Source organism: Rhinopithecus roxellana, chromosome 3 (assembly GCF_007565055.1).
Source record: "Rhinopithecus roxellana isolate Shanxi Qingling chromosome 3, ASM756505v1, whole genome shotgun sequence".
Classification (NCBI taxonomy): Eukaryota; Metazoa; Chordata; class Mammalia; order Primates; family Cercopithecidae; genus Rhinopithecus; species Rhinopithecus roxellana.
The window spans coordinates 151,511,746-151,532,393 of NC_044551.1; the positions used below are offsets into that span (position 1 = coordinate 151,511,746).

The 20,648-nt window shown below is 46.6% G+C and overlaps 1 protein-coding gene across 5 annotated transcripts in view; it reads left to right on the forward strand.

The window, feature by feature from the left end:
- Positions 1 to 3,712: 3,712 nt before the first annotated feature.
- The window catches only part of PCBD2 (pterin-4 alpha-carbinolamine dehydratase 2), a 59,083-nt gene continuing 42,147 nt past the window's right edge, over positions 3,713 to 20,648 (forward strand). For 4 of the 5 annotated variants that reach the window (XM_030927633.1, XM_030927634.1, XM_030927632.1 and 1 more), the window contains exons 1-2: positions 3,913 to 4,244; positions 8,850 to 8,981. In XM_030927633.1, the coding sequence (XP_030783493.1) occupies positions 4,161 to 4,244; positions 8,850 to 8,981 (216 nt within the window). In that variant the 5' untranslated portion in view covers positions 3,913 to 4,160. Of the gene's footprint in view, positions 4,245 to 8,849; positions 8,982 to 20,648 lie in introns of all 5 variants that reach the window. The other variant, XM_010359919.2, reaches the window with a different exon arrangement.

Below are 20,648 nucleotides of genomic sequence, written 5' to 3' on the forward strand. Positions count from 1 at the left end.
GTCTCAGACTCCTGATCTCAGGTGATCCACCTGCCTCAGTCTCCCAAAGTATTGGGATTAAAGGTGTGAGCCACCGTGCCTGGCTTAAACAAACTTTTTGAAAAGCTGTTTTTAAAAGATCCCTTAAATTCAGATATGACAGCTAATTATCACATCATAAATTTTTATACTAATTGTTTCCAGGGTTTTAGAGTAGTTGAACATTTATTTCATAAGGCACCCTAAATTCTATAGAAATAAAACCTCGGATGAGTCTCCTTCTTAGAGTGTTATAATGAATGGGAGTTTACAACTTTTATGTGTCATGTTGCCAACAGCTGTGGTTGGGGTGGTCGCTGGCAGGAGGGGACCATATCTCAGAATGGCCCATTATTTCTATTTTACAAATGAGCAAATTGGGGCATAGAGAGTTAGATAACTTGCCCAGGTTACACAGATTGTAAGTTGATGAAGCTGGGATTTGAATCTTCACATGTGTACTTATAAATACAAATGTGAGGAAAACTTTGGTGAGTCCACCTCTTATAATAACATTTGTTATTACTGTGTGAGTGCCAAGTACTGTTTTAGATGCTTTACATATGCTATTTTGTTTAATATCCTCATGTTAAAGAATAAACTGGCGTGGCGCAGTAGTTCACGCCTATAATCCCAGTACCTTGGGAAGCTGAGGCAGGTGGATTGCTTGAGTCTCAGGAGTTCGAGCATAGGCTGGTTAACATGGCGAAACCCCATATTTACTAAAAATACAAAAAATTAGCTGGGCATGGTGGTGTGTCCCTATAGTCCCAGCTACTCGGGGGGCTGAGGTGGGAGAATCACCCAGGAGGTTGAGGCTGCAGTGAGCTGTAATCATGCCACTGCACTCCAGCTTAGGCAATCAGAATTGAGACCCTGTCTTAAAGCAAAAGAAAAAACCTGAGGCTCTCAATAACTTGCTTTCGTTCATGCAGCTTCTAGTGGCTGGACCACGCTTTAAATTTACTCCAAAACCTTTATGTGGGCTGGCACCCTGCCCTGCCTCTGCACCATGGCCCAGCTACATGGGGTTCCCCTGGAGGGAAATGTGGAGCAGAGCCATTCCCTGGAGAGGAGGTTCAAGTATAGAGAGGATCAGCCTCGAAACACTGGTGCTGCCACGTGCGGGGGCTCACACCTGGAATCCTAGCACTTTGGGAGGCTGTGGTGGGAGGACTGCTTCAGTGAGCCGTGATCGTGTCACTGCACTGCAGCCTGGGTGACAGAGCAAGATCATTTCTCAAAAAAACCCCCCAATATCAGAAAAACAAAACAAAAAACACCAGTAGTGTTGAGGGAAAGTGAAAGGGGGAAAGAAGTAACCAAAGACCAGCTAAACAGCCCAAGCTAAGCATGGTGTCCACTACAGAGGATGTGGCCAGTAAATCTTTGCTAAGGGACTTAAATCCTATTAATTGGGGAGCTACATGTGTGGGCAGACAATTCACAGCCCCTATCAGTGGACATCATCATTTCCCTGGGCCTTAGCATCTGCTGTTTGCTTTTTTGAGTAGATCTGAGTGATCAAATTTATTTTATTTTTTTGAAATGGAGTTTCGCTCTTGTCTCCCAGGCTGGAGTGTAGTGGCCCGATCCTGCAACCTCTGCCTCCCAGGTTCAAGAGATTCTCCTGCCTCAGTTTCCTCAGTAGCTGGGACTACAGGCATGTGCCACCATGCGCGAGTAATTTTTATATTTTTTTGTAGCGACGGGGTTTCACCATGTTGCCCAGCCTAGTCTCAAACTTCTGGGCTCAAGTGATCTGCCCGCCTCAGCCTCCCAAAGTGCTGGAATTACAGGCGTGAGCCATTTCGCCTGGCCAGTGACTATATCCGAAGTGCCACGGTTTCATACAGTGGTATTAAGGAAGGAAAACGATGAAAGTAAATTTACTGAAAATTAGGAAGGTTCACTTGTTAACTCACATCCACCGGTTCATTTTTCAGTTCTTTCTTTAATGAGCAAATCTGAGTAGTAGTTTTCATGATCATAAACACTCAATGTAAATGTTGGAAATACAACTTTTAATTCTTTAGGACCAGTGACATTTGATCAGGGCCCCCACTGTGATTCCGAGTTTTGCATTTGAAATGGTTACATCTTTTTTTTTTTTTTAAACAGTCTTGCTCTGTCGCACAGGCTGGAGTGCAGTGGTGCAATCTCAGCTCACTGCAACCTCCACCTCCTGGGTTCAAGCGATTCTCCCACCTCAGTTTCCTCAGTAGCTGGGATTACAGGCACGCACCACCATGCCCGGCTTTTTGTATTTTTAGTAGAGACGGGGTTTCACCATTTTGGCCAGGCTGGTCTTGAACTCCTGGCCTCAATTGATCCACCCACCTCATCCAAAGTGCTGGGATTACAGGTGTGAGCCACCGCGCCCGCAAAATGGTTACATTTTGTCAAGCAGGCAAATGGGAAGAACAGAAGCCCAGGAATTTTGGGCTACTTTGAGGCAAAATGCTTTATTTTTTCTACGTCCATATGGATGGACCGCTAACAACTGCTAAGTTGAAGTTAAATGGACTCTTCTTAACAAACTTTTTTTTGATATATCCTCTGCAAAATTGCTTATTAATTTGCATAAACTTTTTTTTTTTTGAGGGGGGGGGGTGAGGGATAGGGTATTTTGCTGTCCATGGAATGCAGTAGGGTGATTTCGGTTCACTGCAGCCTTCCGGGCTCAAGCCGTCCTCCCATCTCAGCCTCCTGGGTAGCTGGGACTACAGGCGCGTGCCACCACGCGTGGTTAATTTTTGTATTTTTAATAGAGACGCGGTTTTGCCATGTTGCCCAGGCAGATCTCGAACACCTGGCCTCAAGTGATCCTCCTTCCTTGTCCTCCCAAAGTGCTGTGATTACAGGTGCGAGCCACCATGCCCAGCCTGCTTAAACTATTCAGTTAAAAAAAAAAAAAAAAAAAAAAAGAGGCTGAGCGCGGAGGCTCACGCCTGTAATCCCAGCACTTTGGGAGGCCGAGGCGGGCGGATCGCGAAGTCAGGAGACTGAGGCCATCCTGGCTAACACGGTGAAACCCCGTCTCTACTAAAAATACAAAAACAAAATTAGCCGGGCGTGGTGGCGGGTGCCTGTAGTCCCAGCTGCTTGGGAGGCTGAGGCAGGAGAATGGCGTGAACCCGGGAGGCGGAGGTTGCAGTGAGCCGAGATCGCGCCACTGCACTCCAGCCTGGGCGACAGAGCGAGACTCCGCCTAGCAAAAAAAAAAAAAAAAAAAAAAAGATACAAGTGAATATTCTTAATAGTATGTCAATTACATCTCAAAAAAGACCAAAAAAAAAAAAAAAATAAATAAAAAGAATACCTCCCCAAAAATGATACAAGAAAACATTCACCTAAATCTGTTCACAGCTGTCTGCAGAGCTCCTACTGTGTGCTGAACCTGAGGGTACACAGGGCACGGACACGTTTGGCAGGCCAGGTTTCCACACTTTTTGATCCAGGCAAACCCAGACGAGCCAGCTGGCTCAAGGACTTGGCAGCTGCGCGATGACTGAACAGAGTCTACGTTCGAACCCACGGCTGCAAGACTTAGGAGCCCACGATGGGATCTGCCGTGGTTCACTGACCCAGGGAGTACTGAATGAACGACAGAGGGGTGGTCCCCGAGCATCCGCCGCTCAACTGCCCCGCCCTGGCCTGCGACATCTTCCCACCCGCAGGGACTGCGCGCAGCGCCGCCCAGCGGGGAGCCCAGCTGGGTGCCAGCGCCCGCGCCAGCGAAGCGGAGGAGGCCGGCGCCCGAGGCGGGGCAAAGTTCCTCCCAGCGCCGCGAGGACCGGAGGGCAAGGCCAGCGCGCGACGGCGGGCTTGCGTCCGGGGCACAGACGCGACGGGCCCGCACTGGGCGGGGACCGCGTGCGGCTGCTGGGCCTGCGGCTGTAGGACGCGCAGAGTCCACCTGGCGGCCAAGAGCGCTGGCGACCACTGAAGCTCCTGGGGGCCTTCGGGGTCCGGGCTGCGCCTGTGCCCGCGGGAAGGCTGGGCGCTGCCCACACGCAGCCCCTGCTCCAGGCCAGCCCCGCAGGGAGACTACCGGGGCGGTGGTAGGTGGGCGGGGCCGGGTCGGGGGCTGCTGTGGGCTGCCGACAGGCAGCGCGCGGGCAGCCCTCGGCAGACGGCCAATGGCGGCGGCGCTCGGGGCGCGGGGGGCGACGCGGCGCTTGTTGGCGGCGCTGCAAGGCCAGAGCCTACGGCTCGCGGCCGTGGTGAGTGTCTAGCGGTCGCGGGACCGGGATTCAGGGGTCCGGGGTCTGGGGGGTGGGGCGAGGCCCGGCGGCGTCGGCTGAGGGGCCAGCGGGACTGGGGCGGCCCGGGCGTGGACCAGGCCTTGAAGCTCGGGCGTCGGGTCACCGCGTCCTGGGACTGAGCACCTGCTCGGCGCGCAGCTCAGAGACCAGGGTGTCCGCAGCCTCCGCCACTTGCCCTTTGGTTTTACACCTCCGCCGAAACCTACGAACTTGCCAACCGGAAACAAATGGGAATGAGTTTTGTTCAACTACAAAAGGCAGATGTGAAAAATAGTTGCAGAACAATTCGGTGCCCGCCGCCGCCGCTCGTTGTGCTGAGGACGAACTGCGTTGCGGGCCCGGCTCCCTATGGCGACTCCCTGTTCGCGCTTCACTCCAAGGGGAGCCCACAGAGGTTTTGGAGGAGTTATTAATAAATTGTCTTTTTTTGGTGACATACTGGCTTTTCTTTCCTCTTCCAAGGGGCCGTCAGTTTTCCTGCTGTAGAAATTAATAAAGTTTTAACATGCAGCACCACCTAGTGGAAAAGTGGTGCGTTAAACTCACCATCTCATTTTACGTTGCATTTTAACCGCCCATTTCAGTTTGAAATGTTTTGTTTTGTTTTGTTTTTTCGAGACGAGTCTCGCTGTATCGCCAAGCCTGGAGTGCAGTGGCGCGATTTCGGCTCACTGCAACCTCCGTCTCCTGGGTTCAAGCGATTCTCCCCCCTCAGCCTCCCGAGTAGCTGAGATTACAGGCGCGTGCCACTATGCCCAGGTAATTTTTTACATTTTTAGTAGAGAGGGGTTTTCATCATGTTGGCCAGACTGGTCTGGAACTCCTGACCTCAGGTGATCCACCTGCCTCGGCCTCCCAAAGTGCTGGAGTTACAGGCGCGAGCCACTGCGTCTGGCCTGAAATTCTTTAATAGAATAAAAGAAATTTAATAGAAGAAATTTAAAATAGCTCGAAGACGGAGGAAGACAAGCACTTCGCCGCTTCTTGGCCACGAAGGGGAGAACACAAGTTGAGTGCCTACTGTCACCTAGGCGTGTCTTCAGGCATACTCTGCCCCAGGTGCCAGTGATCCAGTAAGATTAGGGTGTTCCGGGAAGGAATGAATCAACAGACATGATATGAGCGCTGCCACGTGCCAGGCTCAATGCTAGGTACCCTCACATTCAAGATCTGTAATCTAAGCCTTTCAAAAAATCTTGGCAGGTAGATATTATAAAATTCCCACTACAGACAGAAGGATCCCGGAATTCAGAAAAGCGAAGTTTAGCATCCCATAGCTAAAAGTAACAAAGGCCTTGGATCTAGTTTACTCTCTTCAAATCCTAGCCTACTCCCCACCCCCTGAAAAATTAAGCCCACCACAAAGGGTTCCGTTGCGAATGTGCCCTCATGGGGGCCTTTGATGTTATGTAGATGAAGTGGCTCCATTTCCCAGTCCTCGGCGTGGTCCCTGCTGCTGGGCAGGTGTCTGTTGTGGGCATAAAGTGCATACCATTGAGCTTAGTGGGGATGTGGATGGTCCAGCACTCAGAGAAAACAGCTCAGAGTGTGTTCCACAGACTCCAGGTGCCTGCCCCCACTGCATGTTTAATGGTTTTCTTTGCAGCTGCTCAATGTGGGCACGTATAATTCTGTTTCTTTTCCAAAATCCTCCGAGTTGACAAAATGAGTGTTTTAATAAGAATTTTAATAAGAAATTAATTTAATAAGAATTTTAGATTTCTTTCTTTTTTTTTGAGATGGAGTCTCGCTCTGTCGCCCAGACTGGAGTGCAGTGGTGCAATCTTGGCACACTGCAATCTCCGCCTCTTGGGTTCAAGTGATTCTCATGCCTCAGCCTCCCTAGTAGCTGGAACTATAGGTACGCGCCACCATGCCTGGCTAATTGTTGTATTTTTAGTAGAGATGGGGTTTCATCATGTTGGCCAGGCTGGCCTCGAACTCCTGACCTTGTGATCTGCTCGCTTTGGCCTCCCAAAGTGCTGGGATTACAGGCATGAGCCACCGCACCTGGCCAAGAATTTTAGATTTCTTATGACAGATGTACGTGTAAGTTTTTCAGAACTGTCACTGAAAAACTGATGAATGAATCTTTTGATTCTTAATAGTAAATGGTGTTTGTTTATTACTTACTTTTCTTTCTTTTTCCTTTTTTTAAAAGACAGGGTCTTACTCTGTTGCCCCGGCTGGAATGCAGTGGTGATCGTAGCTCACTGCAGCCTCAGTCACCTGGTCTCAAGTGATCCTCCCACCTCAGCCTCCCAAGTAGCTGGGACTATGGACATGGTCCACCACCCCAGCAATTAAAAAAAAATTTTTTTTGTAGAGACGAGGTCTCATTGTGTTGCCCAGGCTAGTCTTCAACTCCTGGCCTAAGATGATCCTCCCACCTCAGCCTCCCAAAGTGCTAGGATTACAGATGTGAGCCACTGTGCCTGGCCCTAGTAAATGTTTTTTTTTTTTTTTTTGAGATGGAGTCTCACTCTGTTGCCCAGGCTGGATGGCTGGGATTACAGGCGTGTGCCTCCATGCCCAACTAATCTAGTAAGTGGTTTTTAATAACAAGCTTTTGCATATTTTTGTTTAATTAAAAAGTATTCTCTGCTGGGCACGGTGGCTTACGCCTTTAATCCCAGCACTTTGGGAGGCTGAGGTGGGCGGATCCCTTGAGGTCAGGAGTTTGAAACCAGCCTAGCCAACATGTGAAACCCTGTCTCTACTAAAAATACAAAAAATTAGCTGGATGTGGTGGCATACACCTGTAATCACAGCTCAGGTGGCTGAGGCAGAAGAATCACTTGAACCTGGGAGGCAGAGGTTGCAGTGAGCTGAGATCACACCACGGCACGCCAGCCTGGGCGACAGAGCAAGACTTGGTGTCAACAACAACAACAAAAGTACTCTCATTCTTTTGTTAGTTGTGGGGAAGAATAGCTGACCTAGCAAAGAAGAAAAACTAGAAAACTGATTCATTAGTGTTTTTTTCTTCATCTTCATAGAATAAGTTGTCTAAAGGTAAAATCTTTTTGATCTCTTAATTCATATTAGTGATAGAAGATTTTAGGATTTCTGAAGTGGGAGTGAGTTGCAGCTTAATGGCAGAGAATCCAGGGAATGCAGCTTAGCCCACAGTTGCCCTTGATGAGGAGCCTTCACTAATGTTCATCTTTCTGGGTGACGGCGTCTCTCTCACCTGAGCCTACAGAAACTCTGCAAGTAGTTAAGGCAGGAAGTATTGCCTGGAATGAGAACCCTGCTTTCCTGACTTCTAGTCGAGTGTCCATCTCTTCTCTCTGACCCTGATGTTTGAAGTTACTTAGTTAAAAATCCAATAGCATGGGAAGTGTGGGCCTGTTAAGCAACAGAACCTGGCTTTGTGAATGTCATCCCCATGGTGAGTAGAAACAGGCCAGACAGTGCACACAAGTGCTTTGGACTGGGCAGTACTCTGGCCGAACTATGGAGAGAGTTTGTCTGACGGGTGCTCTGAGAAAAGGGCTTCATAAACTCACCCCACTGAGGCCAGGGCTTTTTACCTGAAGTCCAGAGGATCTGTGGACCCCCAGAAGTTAGATAAAATCATATGTAATTGTGCATTTTTTTCCCCCATCCAGGGATTGGTTTTCATTAGATGTGACAGGAGATGGTAATTCCAAATACTTAAAACTATCTTTCATTTCTTTGTTCTCAAAAGACAGACCAAAACAAGGCTAGTTCTGTAGAAAATAAACTGCCTCTATGGTATGTTCCCTCTGGCCCCCTTACTGCTGCCTCAGACATCACAGTTCAGCTTCTCTGGCTTATTACAGATACAACAGAGAGTAGTGAAGACTACTGAGGTGATGTAGGGCCATCTGAAGAGCAATAGACCAGGAGTTTGGAGCCTTGAGTTCGAATTCTGGTCCTGCCAATAGACTTGCCACAAGTCCTGGAATTCTGCAGTGTCCAAGATGGCCAGTGGTAATAGTCGATCTTTGTTGTGTCTGTAATAAGCCACAGAAGGGCTGGGCACGGTCACTCATGCCTGTAATTCCAGCACTTTGGGAGGTCCAGGCTGGCGGATCGCTTGAGCTCAGGAATTCAAGGTCAGCCTGAGCAACATGGTGAAAATCCGTCTCTACCAAAAATACAAAAAATTAGTTGGGTGTGGTGGTGTACGTCTGTAGTCCCAGCTACTGGGGAGGCTGAGGTGGGAGGATCACTTGAGTCCAGGAGGCGGAGGTTGCAGTGAGCCGTGATTGCACCACTACGCTCCAGCCTGGGCGACAGAGCGAGACCCTGTCTCAAAACAACCAACCAACCGACCAACCAACCAACCAGAGAAGCTGAATTGTGAAGGTTGAGGCAGCAGTAAGTGGGCCAGAGGTTACATACCATGGAGGCAGCTTATTTTGCACAGAGCTAGCTTTGCTTTGGTCTCTCTTGTGAGAACAAAGGAATGAAAGATGGTTAGAATTTGTTGCCTTTCAGACTTTTCTACTTCTCTGCTTAAGGTAAGGAGCCGTAAGTTTGAGTTTGAGTAAACTTCTACATTTTCAGATATGAAATGTGTTCTCTTCATAGTCGTCAGGTACTCACAGGTTGACTGCAGAGGAGAGGAACCAAGCTATACTTGACCTTAAAGCAGCAGGATGGTCGGAATTAAGTGAGAGAGATGCCATCTACAAAGAATTCTCCTTCCACAGTTTTAATCAGGTAATTGTTACAAATTCTTGCTAGAGCTGTGGTCTATTTTGGTCACCGTAGGCTGTAACTCTTTCTGATTCTGCCAGTTGTCTGGTCCCATGCAGATCCAGGATTCAACTCTTCCCTTCTTTAAGAATTCAGTGATGGAGTGACATCCTTGTTGACAGTTGCTACCACCCACCTGGGTGATGTTTAGCTCTGGGGGAAGAGGGTTGTTTGTGTTATTTGGAATACAAATTCTGAAACCACTATTGCTTTGATTTGGTGTTGGTTAGGATATGTAGTTTCTTTTGAAATTTCAAATAACATTAAAAGAGAGCATCAGCTTTTTATTATTGACTATTATTTTTTGAGATAGGGTCTTGCTCTGTTGCCCAGGCTGGAGTGCAGTGGTATGATTGTGGCTTATTGCTGCCTCTACCTCCTGGGCTCAGGTGATCCTCCCACCTCAGCCTCCCAACTAGCTGGGACTACAGGCATGTGCCATGCCCAGCTAATTTTTGTATTGCTTGGAGACACAGGGTCTGGCTATGTTGCCCAGACTGGTCTCAAATTCCTGGCCTCAAGCGATCCTCCTGCCTTGGCCTCCCAATGTGCTGGGAATACAGGTGTGAGCCACTGTGCCCAGCCTAAGCTTTTTTTTTCTTTTTTTTCTTTTTTTTTTGGAGATGGAGTCTCGCTCTGTTGTATAGGCTGGAGTGCAGTGGTGCGATCTCGGCTCACTGCAAGCTCCACCTCCTGGATTCATGCCATTTTCCTGCCTCAGCCTCCTGAGTAGCTGGGACTATAGGTGCCTGCCACCACGCCCGGCTAATTTATTGTATTTTTAGTAGAAACAGGATTTTACTGTGTTAGCCAGGATGGTCTCGATCTGCTGATCTCGTGATCCGCCCGCCTCAGCCTCCCAAAGTGCTGGGATTATAGGCGTGACCCACCGCACCCGGCTAAACTTTTTATACTTAACCGAAAGGGGCATGAATAAAACTGGTTGAGGAAGATGTACCTGCTTGACTTATTTTCCCCTACTTTTTCTGGGCCGTTGGTAATTTTTCTTTCTTCCTGCAGTTAAATTTCTATCTTTCAGTCATCTCCCAGGCTGCACCCTTTTCCCTGATTGGCTTATTTTTCTCCAGCCCAGTAGCCAGATCCTGAACCTTTTCTTAAAACCTGCCCTCCCCCTTGGAAAGTCAGCTTTCACAAGGTAACTGTTCCATTAGGGACCCACCCTGTTTAGAAAGTCATCTCCCGTGACTTAACCTTCAGTTACTACACCACTGCATTTATATAAGGTAAACACTTTTGACTATTTTGTTTGTTCAGTTAGTTTGGTAATCCTTTGGACAGATTTATTGTTTTTATTTATATTGGGTGTCGGCATCTAGAAGTCAGAGACCATGTTTGCTTAAATAACTCTGTATTGTACCTAACACAGTTCTGGGTACAAACAGGCATTTGATAAATGCAGACATTGATTACAGTGTTTGCTAGTTTCTCGAAGGGTGTGTGAGGACCAGATTCACAGCAAAGAAACCTTCGGCATGTTTTGCTAGTAAATGCCGTTGGCTCCTCTGAGCTGCATGCCCGATTCTGTTCTCTATCCATCTGGCTGCCAGCCTCTGCTGTGAGTCTCCAACTCCTAAGGAAACCTGGACCAAGCAGACTCCCTGTCCCTGCTGCCCCACGTGCTCGACAGCTCTTGTCAGGAGCTTAGCACGCTGTGGCTGGTGGCAGGGAATCCCATTGGTACAGTAAGCCTGTGCATAAGCTCTAGGTAGCATTTTCCAAGCTTATTAAAATTCTTACATGTGTACAGCTTGACTTCTTTAAACCTGGCCTAATTTATTGGGCTTGAACATGTGGCTTAAAGTACTTGAGTGGTGTTGCCTCAGGCCCTGCCCATGATTCAGTCCTCCAGCACCATTCTGACCTTGCGCTCAGGGTGACTTTCAGCAATGATAGGGAAGCATACTGGGGCATTTAATTAAGTAGACTTTTTTTCCCATTCTCCCAACTTTTAGGAAAAAGAGGCAAATGACCAGAAAATCAGCTGATGTCAGGGAATGTATTCAGAGAATCAACACGGAGATTATATCCAGGGGTCAGTTTTCCAGCCAGGCTCCTATGACTTCTGCATGTACCATGGCCTGTAGTGGTACCGGTGTCCTGACAGTTGTGAGTGCCCTCCAGCGAAACACAACTAGGAGCACACCTACAGTCAAACAAGTTGAGTTTATTGCTTATTGCAGTGAGGGAGAATGCACACCGAAGGGCACCATGGGGTGAGCCAGTATAGGGTTTGGGCTTGTGTAGTGATTTGGGGACTTTGCTCTGGATTAGATGTTGTCAGGAAATGGGTAATTCTGTCATTTAGTGTTTTAATAAATTGTATCTATAGGGAGAGTAGATTAAAGTGGTGTCAAAGCTGAAATTGAAGAAGAAGCAATAGTCACTCGTTAGCTGGGAGAGGAGGATGTTTGGTATTTTGTGGCTTGGACAGTGTTCATGTTTTGTCTGTGTTCAGATATTGCAGAGTGGTCTTGTTTTTGCCTTCATCCATCATGGTCACAGAGTGGCCTTGTCTGATGTTGATGTTGATGTTCGAAAGGAGAGGACCAAGGACTGGTTGATAGTACCAGGCCAGCGCCCAGGTATCAGGAGCTGCTTTTCTCTTGCTCACAACTAGTGAGTAGAGTAGTGACCCTCTGGCACTGACAGGTCATCATTCATCTTTCATCTAGGATAGAAAAGCTATTGTTTTTTATTGTAACAACAGCATAACATTTAAAATAGGATGGTGTAAATAAAAAAATTTCCAATTGCAACTACTTTTATTTTTCTCTGTTCTCTTCTGGTCTTTCTCCATGGATATGTTTGTTTGCCAAGTAAGCCAGAGCATGTATGCCAGAGCAACCACCTCCGAGGTTCAAGTGATTCTCCTGCCTTAGCCTCCTGAGTAACTGGGATTACAGGCACCCCACCATGCCCAGCTAATTTTTTGTATTTGTGGTGGAGACGGGATTTCGCCATGTTGGCCAGGCTGGTCTCGAATTCCTGACCTCAGGTGATCTGCCTGCCTCGGCCTCCCAAAGTGCTGGGATTACAGGCATGAGCCACTGCATGTAAACCCAGTGGACATCATCTTTTTGAAGGGAAATTGAACAATGTCTATCAACTTTTAAAATTCACATACCAGGGCCGGGTGCGGTGGCTTACACCTGTAATCCCAGCACTTTGGGAGGCCGAGGCAGGCGGATCACCAGTTCAGAAGTTCGAGACCAGGCTGACCAACATGGTGAAACCCTGTTTCTACCAAAAATACAAAAATTAGCCAGGCATGGTGGCGTGTGCCTATAATCCCAGCTACTCAGGAGGCTGAGGCAGGAGAATCGTTTGAACCTGGGAGGCGGAGGTTGCAGTGAGCCGAGATCATGCCATTTCACACCAACCTGGGTGACAGAGTGAGACTCTGTCTCAAAAAAAAAAAAAAAAAAAAAAAAAAAAAAAAAAAAATTCACATATCCATTTTCCTAACCTAGAAATTTAACTTCTAAATATTGTTCTGCATGTATGCAAATAGGATATATGGGGATGTCCTTTAAAGCCCTGTGGGCCTCTGATTTTTTTTTTTGAGATAGGGTCTAATTCTGTTACCCAGGCTGGAGTGCAGTGGTGTGATCATGGCTCACTGCAGCCTTGAACTCCCTGGGCTCAGGCGATCCTCTCACCTCAGCCTCTTAAGTAGTTGGTACCACAGGTGTGTGCCACCACACCTGGCTAATTTTTGAATTTTTTTTTGCAGAAAGGGGGTTTCGCCATGTTGCCCAGGCTGGTGTCAAATTCCTGGGCTCAAGTGATCTCAGCCTCTGAAAGTATTGGGGTTACAGTCATGAGCCACCACACCAGGCCTTTAATTTTTTATTGTGAGCAACCATTTCCATGAGCATATGCACACCCTGGTGAGAACATGTCTCCCTTGCTGCAACCCTGCCCTCAGCGGGGTTTAAAGGGAGGCCTGCTGTGCTCCATATACTTATGGCAACGGCATCACCTCTCCTGGCCTGAGCTCTACAGACTGGACAAAGCCACAATCAGAACTAAAGACACGCTCTCCTGAAAGAGTGTGACCCACACTTGGTGGTGTCATATTGAAAAAAACTGGGTGGCCAGGCATGATGGCTCATGCCTGTAATCCCAGAACTCTGGGAGGCCAAGGTGAGTGGGTTGCTTGAGCCAAGGAGTTCGAGACTAGCCTGGGCAACACAGGGAGACCCCATCTCTACAAAAATAAAAAAAGTTAGCCAAGAGTGGTGGCACGCACCTGTGGTCTCACCTATGTGGGAGGGAGACTGGGGTTGGAGAACCATTTGAATCCAGGAGGTAGAGGCTACAGTGAGCTGTGATTGCACTACTGCACTTCAGGCTGAGCAAAAGTGTGAGACTATCTCAAAAAAAAAAATTTGCTGAATATAGGGTTAAAAAATTCATTTTGTTTCTGTTGCTCAATAGGTTATGAACATTTTTCAGTTCTTTAGTCTTTTCATTTTATTTTCAATAAAAATTTCAGGAGTCTGATTATACTTGGGTGGGTGTTAGAATGAAATGGTTTGCTTATGTAGTTTGTGTACAGTGATATCACAAGTTTGCTTTAGTCTTCATTTCTTTTACTGCTATAGAAAAGAACTATGTTGGAAATATTTCAGTGACCCTGGATGAAAAACCTATTTCCTGAAGCTTTGAGTTATTTCAGGTTTACTGTAATAATAAATAGCCAACAAAACACATTTGAACTTCTTTTTTCTCAGAGTTTTATTCCAAGGTATGATTAGTTCCAAATAATCCAAATTCATTGGATAGCTCAGATGGATACAGATACTTGCAGATTATAAATACAGAATTTTCAAGGGCTTCTCCTAGCATAGGTGGGTGAAGTAGCCATAGGCATCAGTTGCTGTTAGCCTCCTGTTTCTACCCTCGATGGTGGTACATGGGCTCCACAGTGCATCATGGGTGAATGGGCAGTATGTTGGTGACAGACAGTGACTCCGTAAGCAGACAGAGCATGGCAGTGGTGGGACTCCAGGCAGGGAGTTTCCACACTAGGAGTGCTTGGACCCAGACAGGGTGGGGTTGGCATTTGTAAAGGAACTTTGCTTTTTTTGTTGTTCCTGTAGACAGAAGGTGGGAGAGGTCTGCAAGTGACATATAAACTTAGGTGTTTGGTAACTGCAGGATGTCTGTGTTGAAAGAACAAAATGTCAGGTAGAAATGTGGGTGTAAGTGTCCCATAAAGACAGATTTTGTTATGCATTGACATGTATGGGATGAACTGGAAGCTTACAAAATCTGAGGAAATTTTAAGCTTAAAAGTAGGTGCAGAAGGTGAGGCTTTGGAACCTAGGAAATAACTACTACAGGTGCCAGCAGGTGGAGCCCTCCAGGGCAGGAGCCCAGCCAGGCCAGGCAGCAACACCCCTTTCTGCCCTGCAGAAGGCTGTCCCTGTTCTTTCACTCCTGAATACCTGGGGCCACCCTTGTTCAGCATGGAAATAAGCTCAGGATCAGGACTAAGTAAGTGGCAGTGGCTGGGCACCTGGGTGAATGATACATTTTGTGTGTAGGACATGAGGAGTTTCCAGTGGTGATTCAGGAGGAAGGGACCAAGCTTTATGAGAATCAGCTGTGGTTCTCTGCAGAGGAGCTCCTGGGCCCTGTCTCTGCTTTCTTTGGTGGGCCTGCCCAGCAGGGCATTCAGTTGTATTGGATGGAATCAGATGAGCTGGTTGATATTCAGGGCAAGGTCCAAGCTTTTTTGGTTCTGTATCTTGTTCGACACCCTCACCTTTTGGTTGCTGTGCTGCTGCCACTGAAGCTTTCTGGAGCTACAGTGGGAGGAAGGAAGAGTCCTTTGGGCGCACAGGCTGGGTTGGTGGTACTCTGCACATCCTAGCAGCAGTAGCACCATATGTGACTTTGGGGTTTGTAAAATGTTTCTTTTCCTGTGCCCACAGAGATTCCTGCGTAGAGCAGTTCAAAGTACTGTTGCTGCCTTACTTTATAAAAATGTTTTATTGAGGAATTTGATAATAGGCTTATGTTGAACATTTTGAAACACTTAGTGAAGTCAAAGGCTTGATGATACCAGAAGAAAGACAACTGCTGATGAAAGTCTTAACAATCCTCCACAGGATATTGGTGGAGGTCTCGATAGCTCTCATTGTGAATGAATTAGTTTGGGTTTGATTGTTCTTTGTTGTGCACATCAAAGTTATGAGTGAGTAATGCATCTGTGCATTCTTGAAAGAGGATATTCTACCTGTGGAGGGTAGAGAAGCACTCCCAAAGAGGATGCCTGTGGCCTGGGCGTCATATAGATTAGAAAATGTCATTTTGTGCTGGGCACAGTGGCTCACACCTATAATCCCAGCACTTTGGGAGGCCGAGGCAGGTGGGTCACCTGAGGTCAGGAGTTCGAGACCAGCCTGGCCAAAATGACGAAACCCCTTGTCTACTAAAAATACAAAAATTAGCTGGGTGTGGTGGAAGGTGCCTGTAATCCCAGCTACTTGGGAGGCTGAGGCAGGAGAATGACTTGAGCCCGGGAGGCGGAGGTTGCTGTGAGCAGAGATCACGGCACTGCACTTCATCCTGGGCGACTGAGTACTCCATCTCAAAAAATAAAATAAAATAAAATGTTGTTTTGATTTTAAAGTATAATCTAATGTTTGTGTGTCCGGCACCAGGTAAAGTGAAAACTCGTATGGCTATCACACACACTAGCTTGCATTTAACATGTGCCCATGATTGGCTTTGTAACCACAGCAGACTAGAAACCTGAGAAAGTGTTCATAGTTTTCATTGGAATAGAATAGAAACACTCATATTTTAGCAAACTTTACCTAAAATGTGAGAAGCTAGTAAAAATATCTGTGTAGTGTTCATGTTGGTGTTCCCTTTGGAGTTCTTCCTGAGCAGGACCATGTTGATGCTCCTAGGAGGTGGCTGGAATGTCAGTGTTGGCGTCCACCAGGGTAGGGAAATAAGAGCCTGAAATGTTATCATTTGGAGCTTTGTTGCTGCTGTTTGTGTCGTACAATAGGTCTAGACCTGGTGTGTTTTTGTAAAAACGCATGCAATAGATAGATGAGGAGGAATGTAAAACAGGTGTCAACAATGCAAATATGACACCACACAGCAGTGTGAAAACACCATGGTCCTTACACCATCCTTTAATAAAAACGGACTTTTAACTGCATCATTTTCTCTTAGTCGTGTAGTAAATCTTCTGTTTACAGAACTTAGCCTGAGTATTTTGAAAAAGTCAAGCAGCCAAGAAGTATAATTTCCTCAACAGTCTTTGTCTTGCCCTTTTACAGATGGAGTAAAATCAGGTGTGTAAAAAATAAAAAAGCAGTTTGAGCTGACGTGAAAGGTATTTCAGATTTATGCTTTGCAGATGATATTGGTATGATTAATGCATTCACTGCCTTTTTTTATTGCTTTTCACAGATAATGTACACGATGCATGGAAAATGTTGTGGGTTTAAATCTGTGCCAGGTTTAGACTGTGAATATCAACAGATGTTATCATATAAATACCATAATTATTATAAAATAAAAAATTTGTCATGAAATGCAGTGACATAAATTTCATTTATGTAAATTGCTTTCATTAGTATAAAACCTTAGTGTAGCTGTTAGGGTTTGTGAAGCACTTTAGATGAGATTAACTTGGTATAAAGTGGTCACAAATGGGTTGCTTTAAATTTAACTGACAAGAAAATAACACTCAAAACTTAGGAAATTACTGAGGCATTTGCCTGCATTGCTGGTACCGCTTAAATGGGTTGACTATGAATTAATTACAATAGACTGCTGGCTCAATAATTGCAGAAAATAATTGAAAGGAGACCTTAAATAATAACTTGAAAGTATTTTGGTCTTGCTCTTTTCTGTTCTGTTTCTGTTTTTCTTTGGTATGCCTGCCCACCGCTTCAGTACTGCCATTTTCAACAGCTTTCGAGTTTGCACAGCAGGAGTTTTGTCAATAGTTGTGGTGCGTTAGGGCCGTGACACAGAACTTGCATTTAGATGTGTCAGAATACAAATATTGGGTGCCTGATGGAGCAGCCGTAGCAGCTGAACAGCCACTATGTTCTTAGCAGAAACAGTGCTGCAGTCACATTCCTGTGGCTGGGTAGCGGCCAGTTGCTTTCTGCCCTCAGGAGGGATTTGGTCCAGCAGTGTGGACAGGTGGCTGAGGTTCTTCTTCCTGGCTCTGAGCTCTCTGTGTTCTGCTCTTTTTCTTACATCCTTTTAAACAAAACAAAGCAGTAATATTCTCTCCCCTGTGTTGCAGAGAATTACTATTATATTGCGCTTTTGATCTAGGTTGGAGTGGGGCATTCTGACTCATTTACTGAATTTCGCAGAAGGACACTAAACCAGATTGAGATCATGGAATTACTTGTGGTCATACTGGGTCATGTCACAGTCACCAGATGCCAGACTCACATCTCTGGTTCCCACAGCAACATTTTTAGATCCTACTGTGACATAGAAAGGTTGTTTCTTTGTTTTTGTTGTTTTAGGCGAGATCTTGTTTTCCAAGGACTACTTGCTGGATTAGTTTTCTCCCTTAAATGGGTTTTACCGTACTTCCCAGAGGAAGGGCATATTCGCCAGCTGAAACAAACAAAGCTGTACTTGTGTGGGAGTAGCCCAGGTATCACTGTTGAGCAATCAAAGGTCATTTAATTGTATCATTAAAATCAATCCTATCAAAACAGCAAATGCTGCTATTGACTGTTTGCTCGCGTGCTCTCTGCCAACAGGGCGGGATGCAGGCTTTTTTTTTTTTTTTTTTTTTGAGATGGAGTCTCACTCTGTCACCTAGGCTGGAGTGCAATGGTGTGATCTTGGCTCACTGTAACCTCCACCTCCCAGGTTCAAGCGATTCTCCCACCTCAGCCTCTCAAGTAGCTGGGATTACAGGCACCCGTCACCAAGCCTGGCTAATTTTTTGTATTTTTAGTAGAGATGGTGTTTCACCATGTTGGCCAGGCTGGACTTGAACTCCTGAGCTCAAGTGATCCACCTGCCTTGGCCTCCCAAAGTGCTGGGATTAGAGGCATGAGCCCAGCTGCTGAGGCTTTTTGCTATATCATACATCAAACTGACTTCAAGTGCTTTGTCCTTGCCATCGCAGCCCTGTCTGTGGACATGCACCAGGTGTGTGGAGCAGCCCCAGGCTGGCTGGGCCAGGAGTCACATGGTGTGGTTCTGTCAGGATTAGTGAACCCAGCGGAGCTGTTGGGCTTGCTTCCACTGAGGGGCTAGTGCTGCTCTGGATCCAAGGTGCGGAAGGAGGAAGATGCAACAGAAGGACCTGGTTTCATTTCTGCCCAGAAGATCTCCTAGTTTTATTGGGGAGGTGGCACATCTGAATTGCACAAGGTGACTGATTTTTTCAGCTCACCATGTTAGTCAGGTACTAAAATGTGAAGTGCTGTGCTAATGAGCCCCAGGAGGTACACTCCAGGGTGGCTGCTGCCTGCAGAAGGGGGATTTCGAGTTGGTTCTTGAAAGTCCGATATGTGGTTGTAAGGGAAGGCACTAAGGGAGGGGTTAGCAGGTGGCATAGGTCAGGGATGGGGAGTAAGAGGACGTACCTTGTCTGCAGTGTGCTGGGAAATGAGGGTCCTAAGATGGGTTCAGTGAGCTGGGCTACAGAGTATGGTGCGGGGGTTCCTGTGGTGTACTCTCCTGGGGTAGCTTTCCCACCAGTTTAGGGTGTCTGAAAGCAAACTCTTGTCTCTCTAACTGTCCTTCAAATGGCTTGTTCCTCTCAGGAGCCACACCACCGTCCTCTAAAGCTCCTAGACCTGAAACGGAACAATTATCCTAGTGATTTGTTACCAAGAACTGGTCAGTTGTCCTGTAGTGCCTTTCACAGGACTGCTGCTGGCCTGAATACAGCTGCCTTCCCTCTAGAGTTCTGGTAGGAGCTTCCTGGCCACATGTTACATTTAGGCTCTCCCTACCCCCACTGGCCTACGTGCCACTTTGTCATGACCAAGTGGGTCTCTGCTCAGATAATCTCACTGCCTTCCGATTATATTTTATAGGGCATGCTTCATCTTCTCAGAGCTTTTCAAAGCTGCCCACAGCCCAGCCCTAAGCCTGCCTCGAATTACTCTGCAAGAAGCCTCTTTCCTCAGAGATTAGAACTGTAATGTACATGAGAGGTCACCTAGTCATCCCTTTAACTGAAGAAGTGGGGAAAACAAGGCTCAAGGCCACAAAAATTAGTGGCCGTGCTGGAAGTGGAGCCAAGACCCTTTCCATCTCAGTTCCGTGTTTTTTTTTGTTTTTGTTTTGTTTTGTTTTTAGAGATGGGGTCTTGTTCTGTCACCCAGGTTGGAGTGCAGTGGCATAATCATATCTCACTGCAGCCTGGAACTCGTGGGCTCAAGCAGTCCCCCTGCCTCAGTCTCCTGTGTAGCTGGGATTACAGGTGTGAGCCACCACACCCAGCTCCTCAGTTCAGTTCTTTTCTTCCTTTATTCAAACTGTTCTTCTCCTTCCCATGCTCCATCTCACCCTATCCTGCCCCTTCTGTTCATATCCCACCTATTTCTAGAAAGTTTTTCTTGATTTTTATGCACTTAACAATAAGGAGTTATTGAACACTTACTGTAGGCTAGACACTGTGCCAGACACTGAGGTATAGCAGTTAACAAAGCCAGTACTGTCCCCGTCCTCACAGAGTATACAGTGTGGTGGGGGAGGGAGAATGTAAACAAAGAAAAAAGTGAATATATAATTACAAGTTATGCTAAGTGCCAGGAAGGAAAATATTAACAGCAAATGGTTAGTGAACACTTAAACTATGGGCCATGGCACCGTGGGAAGGACTTTACATGTATTCACTCATTTAATCTTCACAGAACCCTATGAAATAGATTTCCCAAATTTTACAGAGGAGGAAACTGAGACTTAGACTAAGCGACTTGCCCAAGATCTCACAGCTAGTAAGTGTGGAGTCAGGATTGGATTCCAGGCATCCATACTGTTAGTGGCTCAGATACTGCCTCTGCATCAGAAAGGGCTGCTGTGAGAGAGAATAATGGGAAGACCTAATTCTCTTTGAGGAGCATGGTCAGGGAAGGAATAAGCTGATGCATTAAAAAGACCAATCAGAGGATAGAGTAGAGGGGAAAGAAGTTAAATCAAGTAGAGTAGTAAGGAGGCTGTCACATCTTTCCAGGTGAGAGATCATCACTGGGGTGGACATAGCATGAGACTGCAAACTGGGACAGTGACAGAGGAGAAGTGGAGAAGTATAGAGACTGGAGCTTTAGGAGTTTACATGAGCAGAAACCGGTGGTAGCACACATAATTCTTATAGAAAATGCAGATATAAAGAGAATACTCACGTTTCTCTGACTAGCTAGGAGTGGTAATGGATGGTAAGGAAGAAGAGTGAAGGGTATTAAGAATGACTCCTAGACTGGGTGCAGTGGCTCAAGCCTGTAATCCCAGCACTTTGGGAGGCCAAGACAGGTGGATCACGAGATCAGGATATCGAGACCATCCTGGCTAACGTGGTGAAACCCCGTCTCTACTAAAAATACAAAAATACAAAAAAGTTAGCTGGGTGTGGTGGCGGGTGCCTGT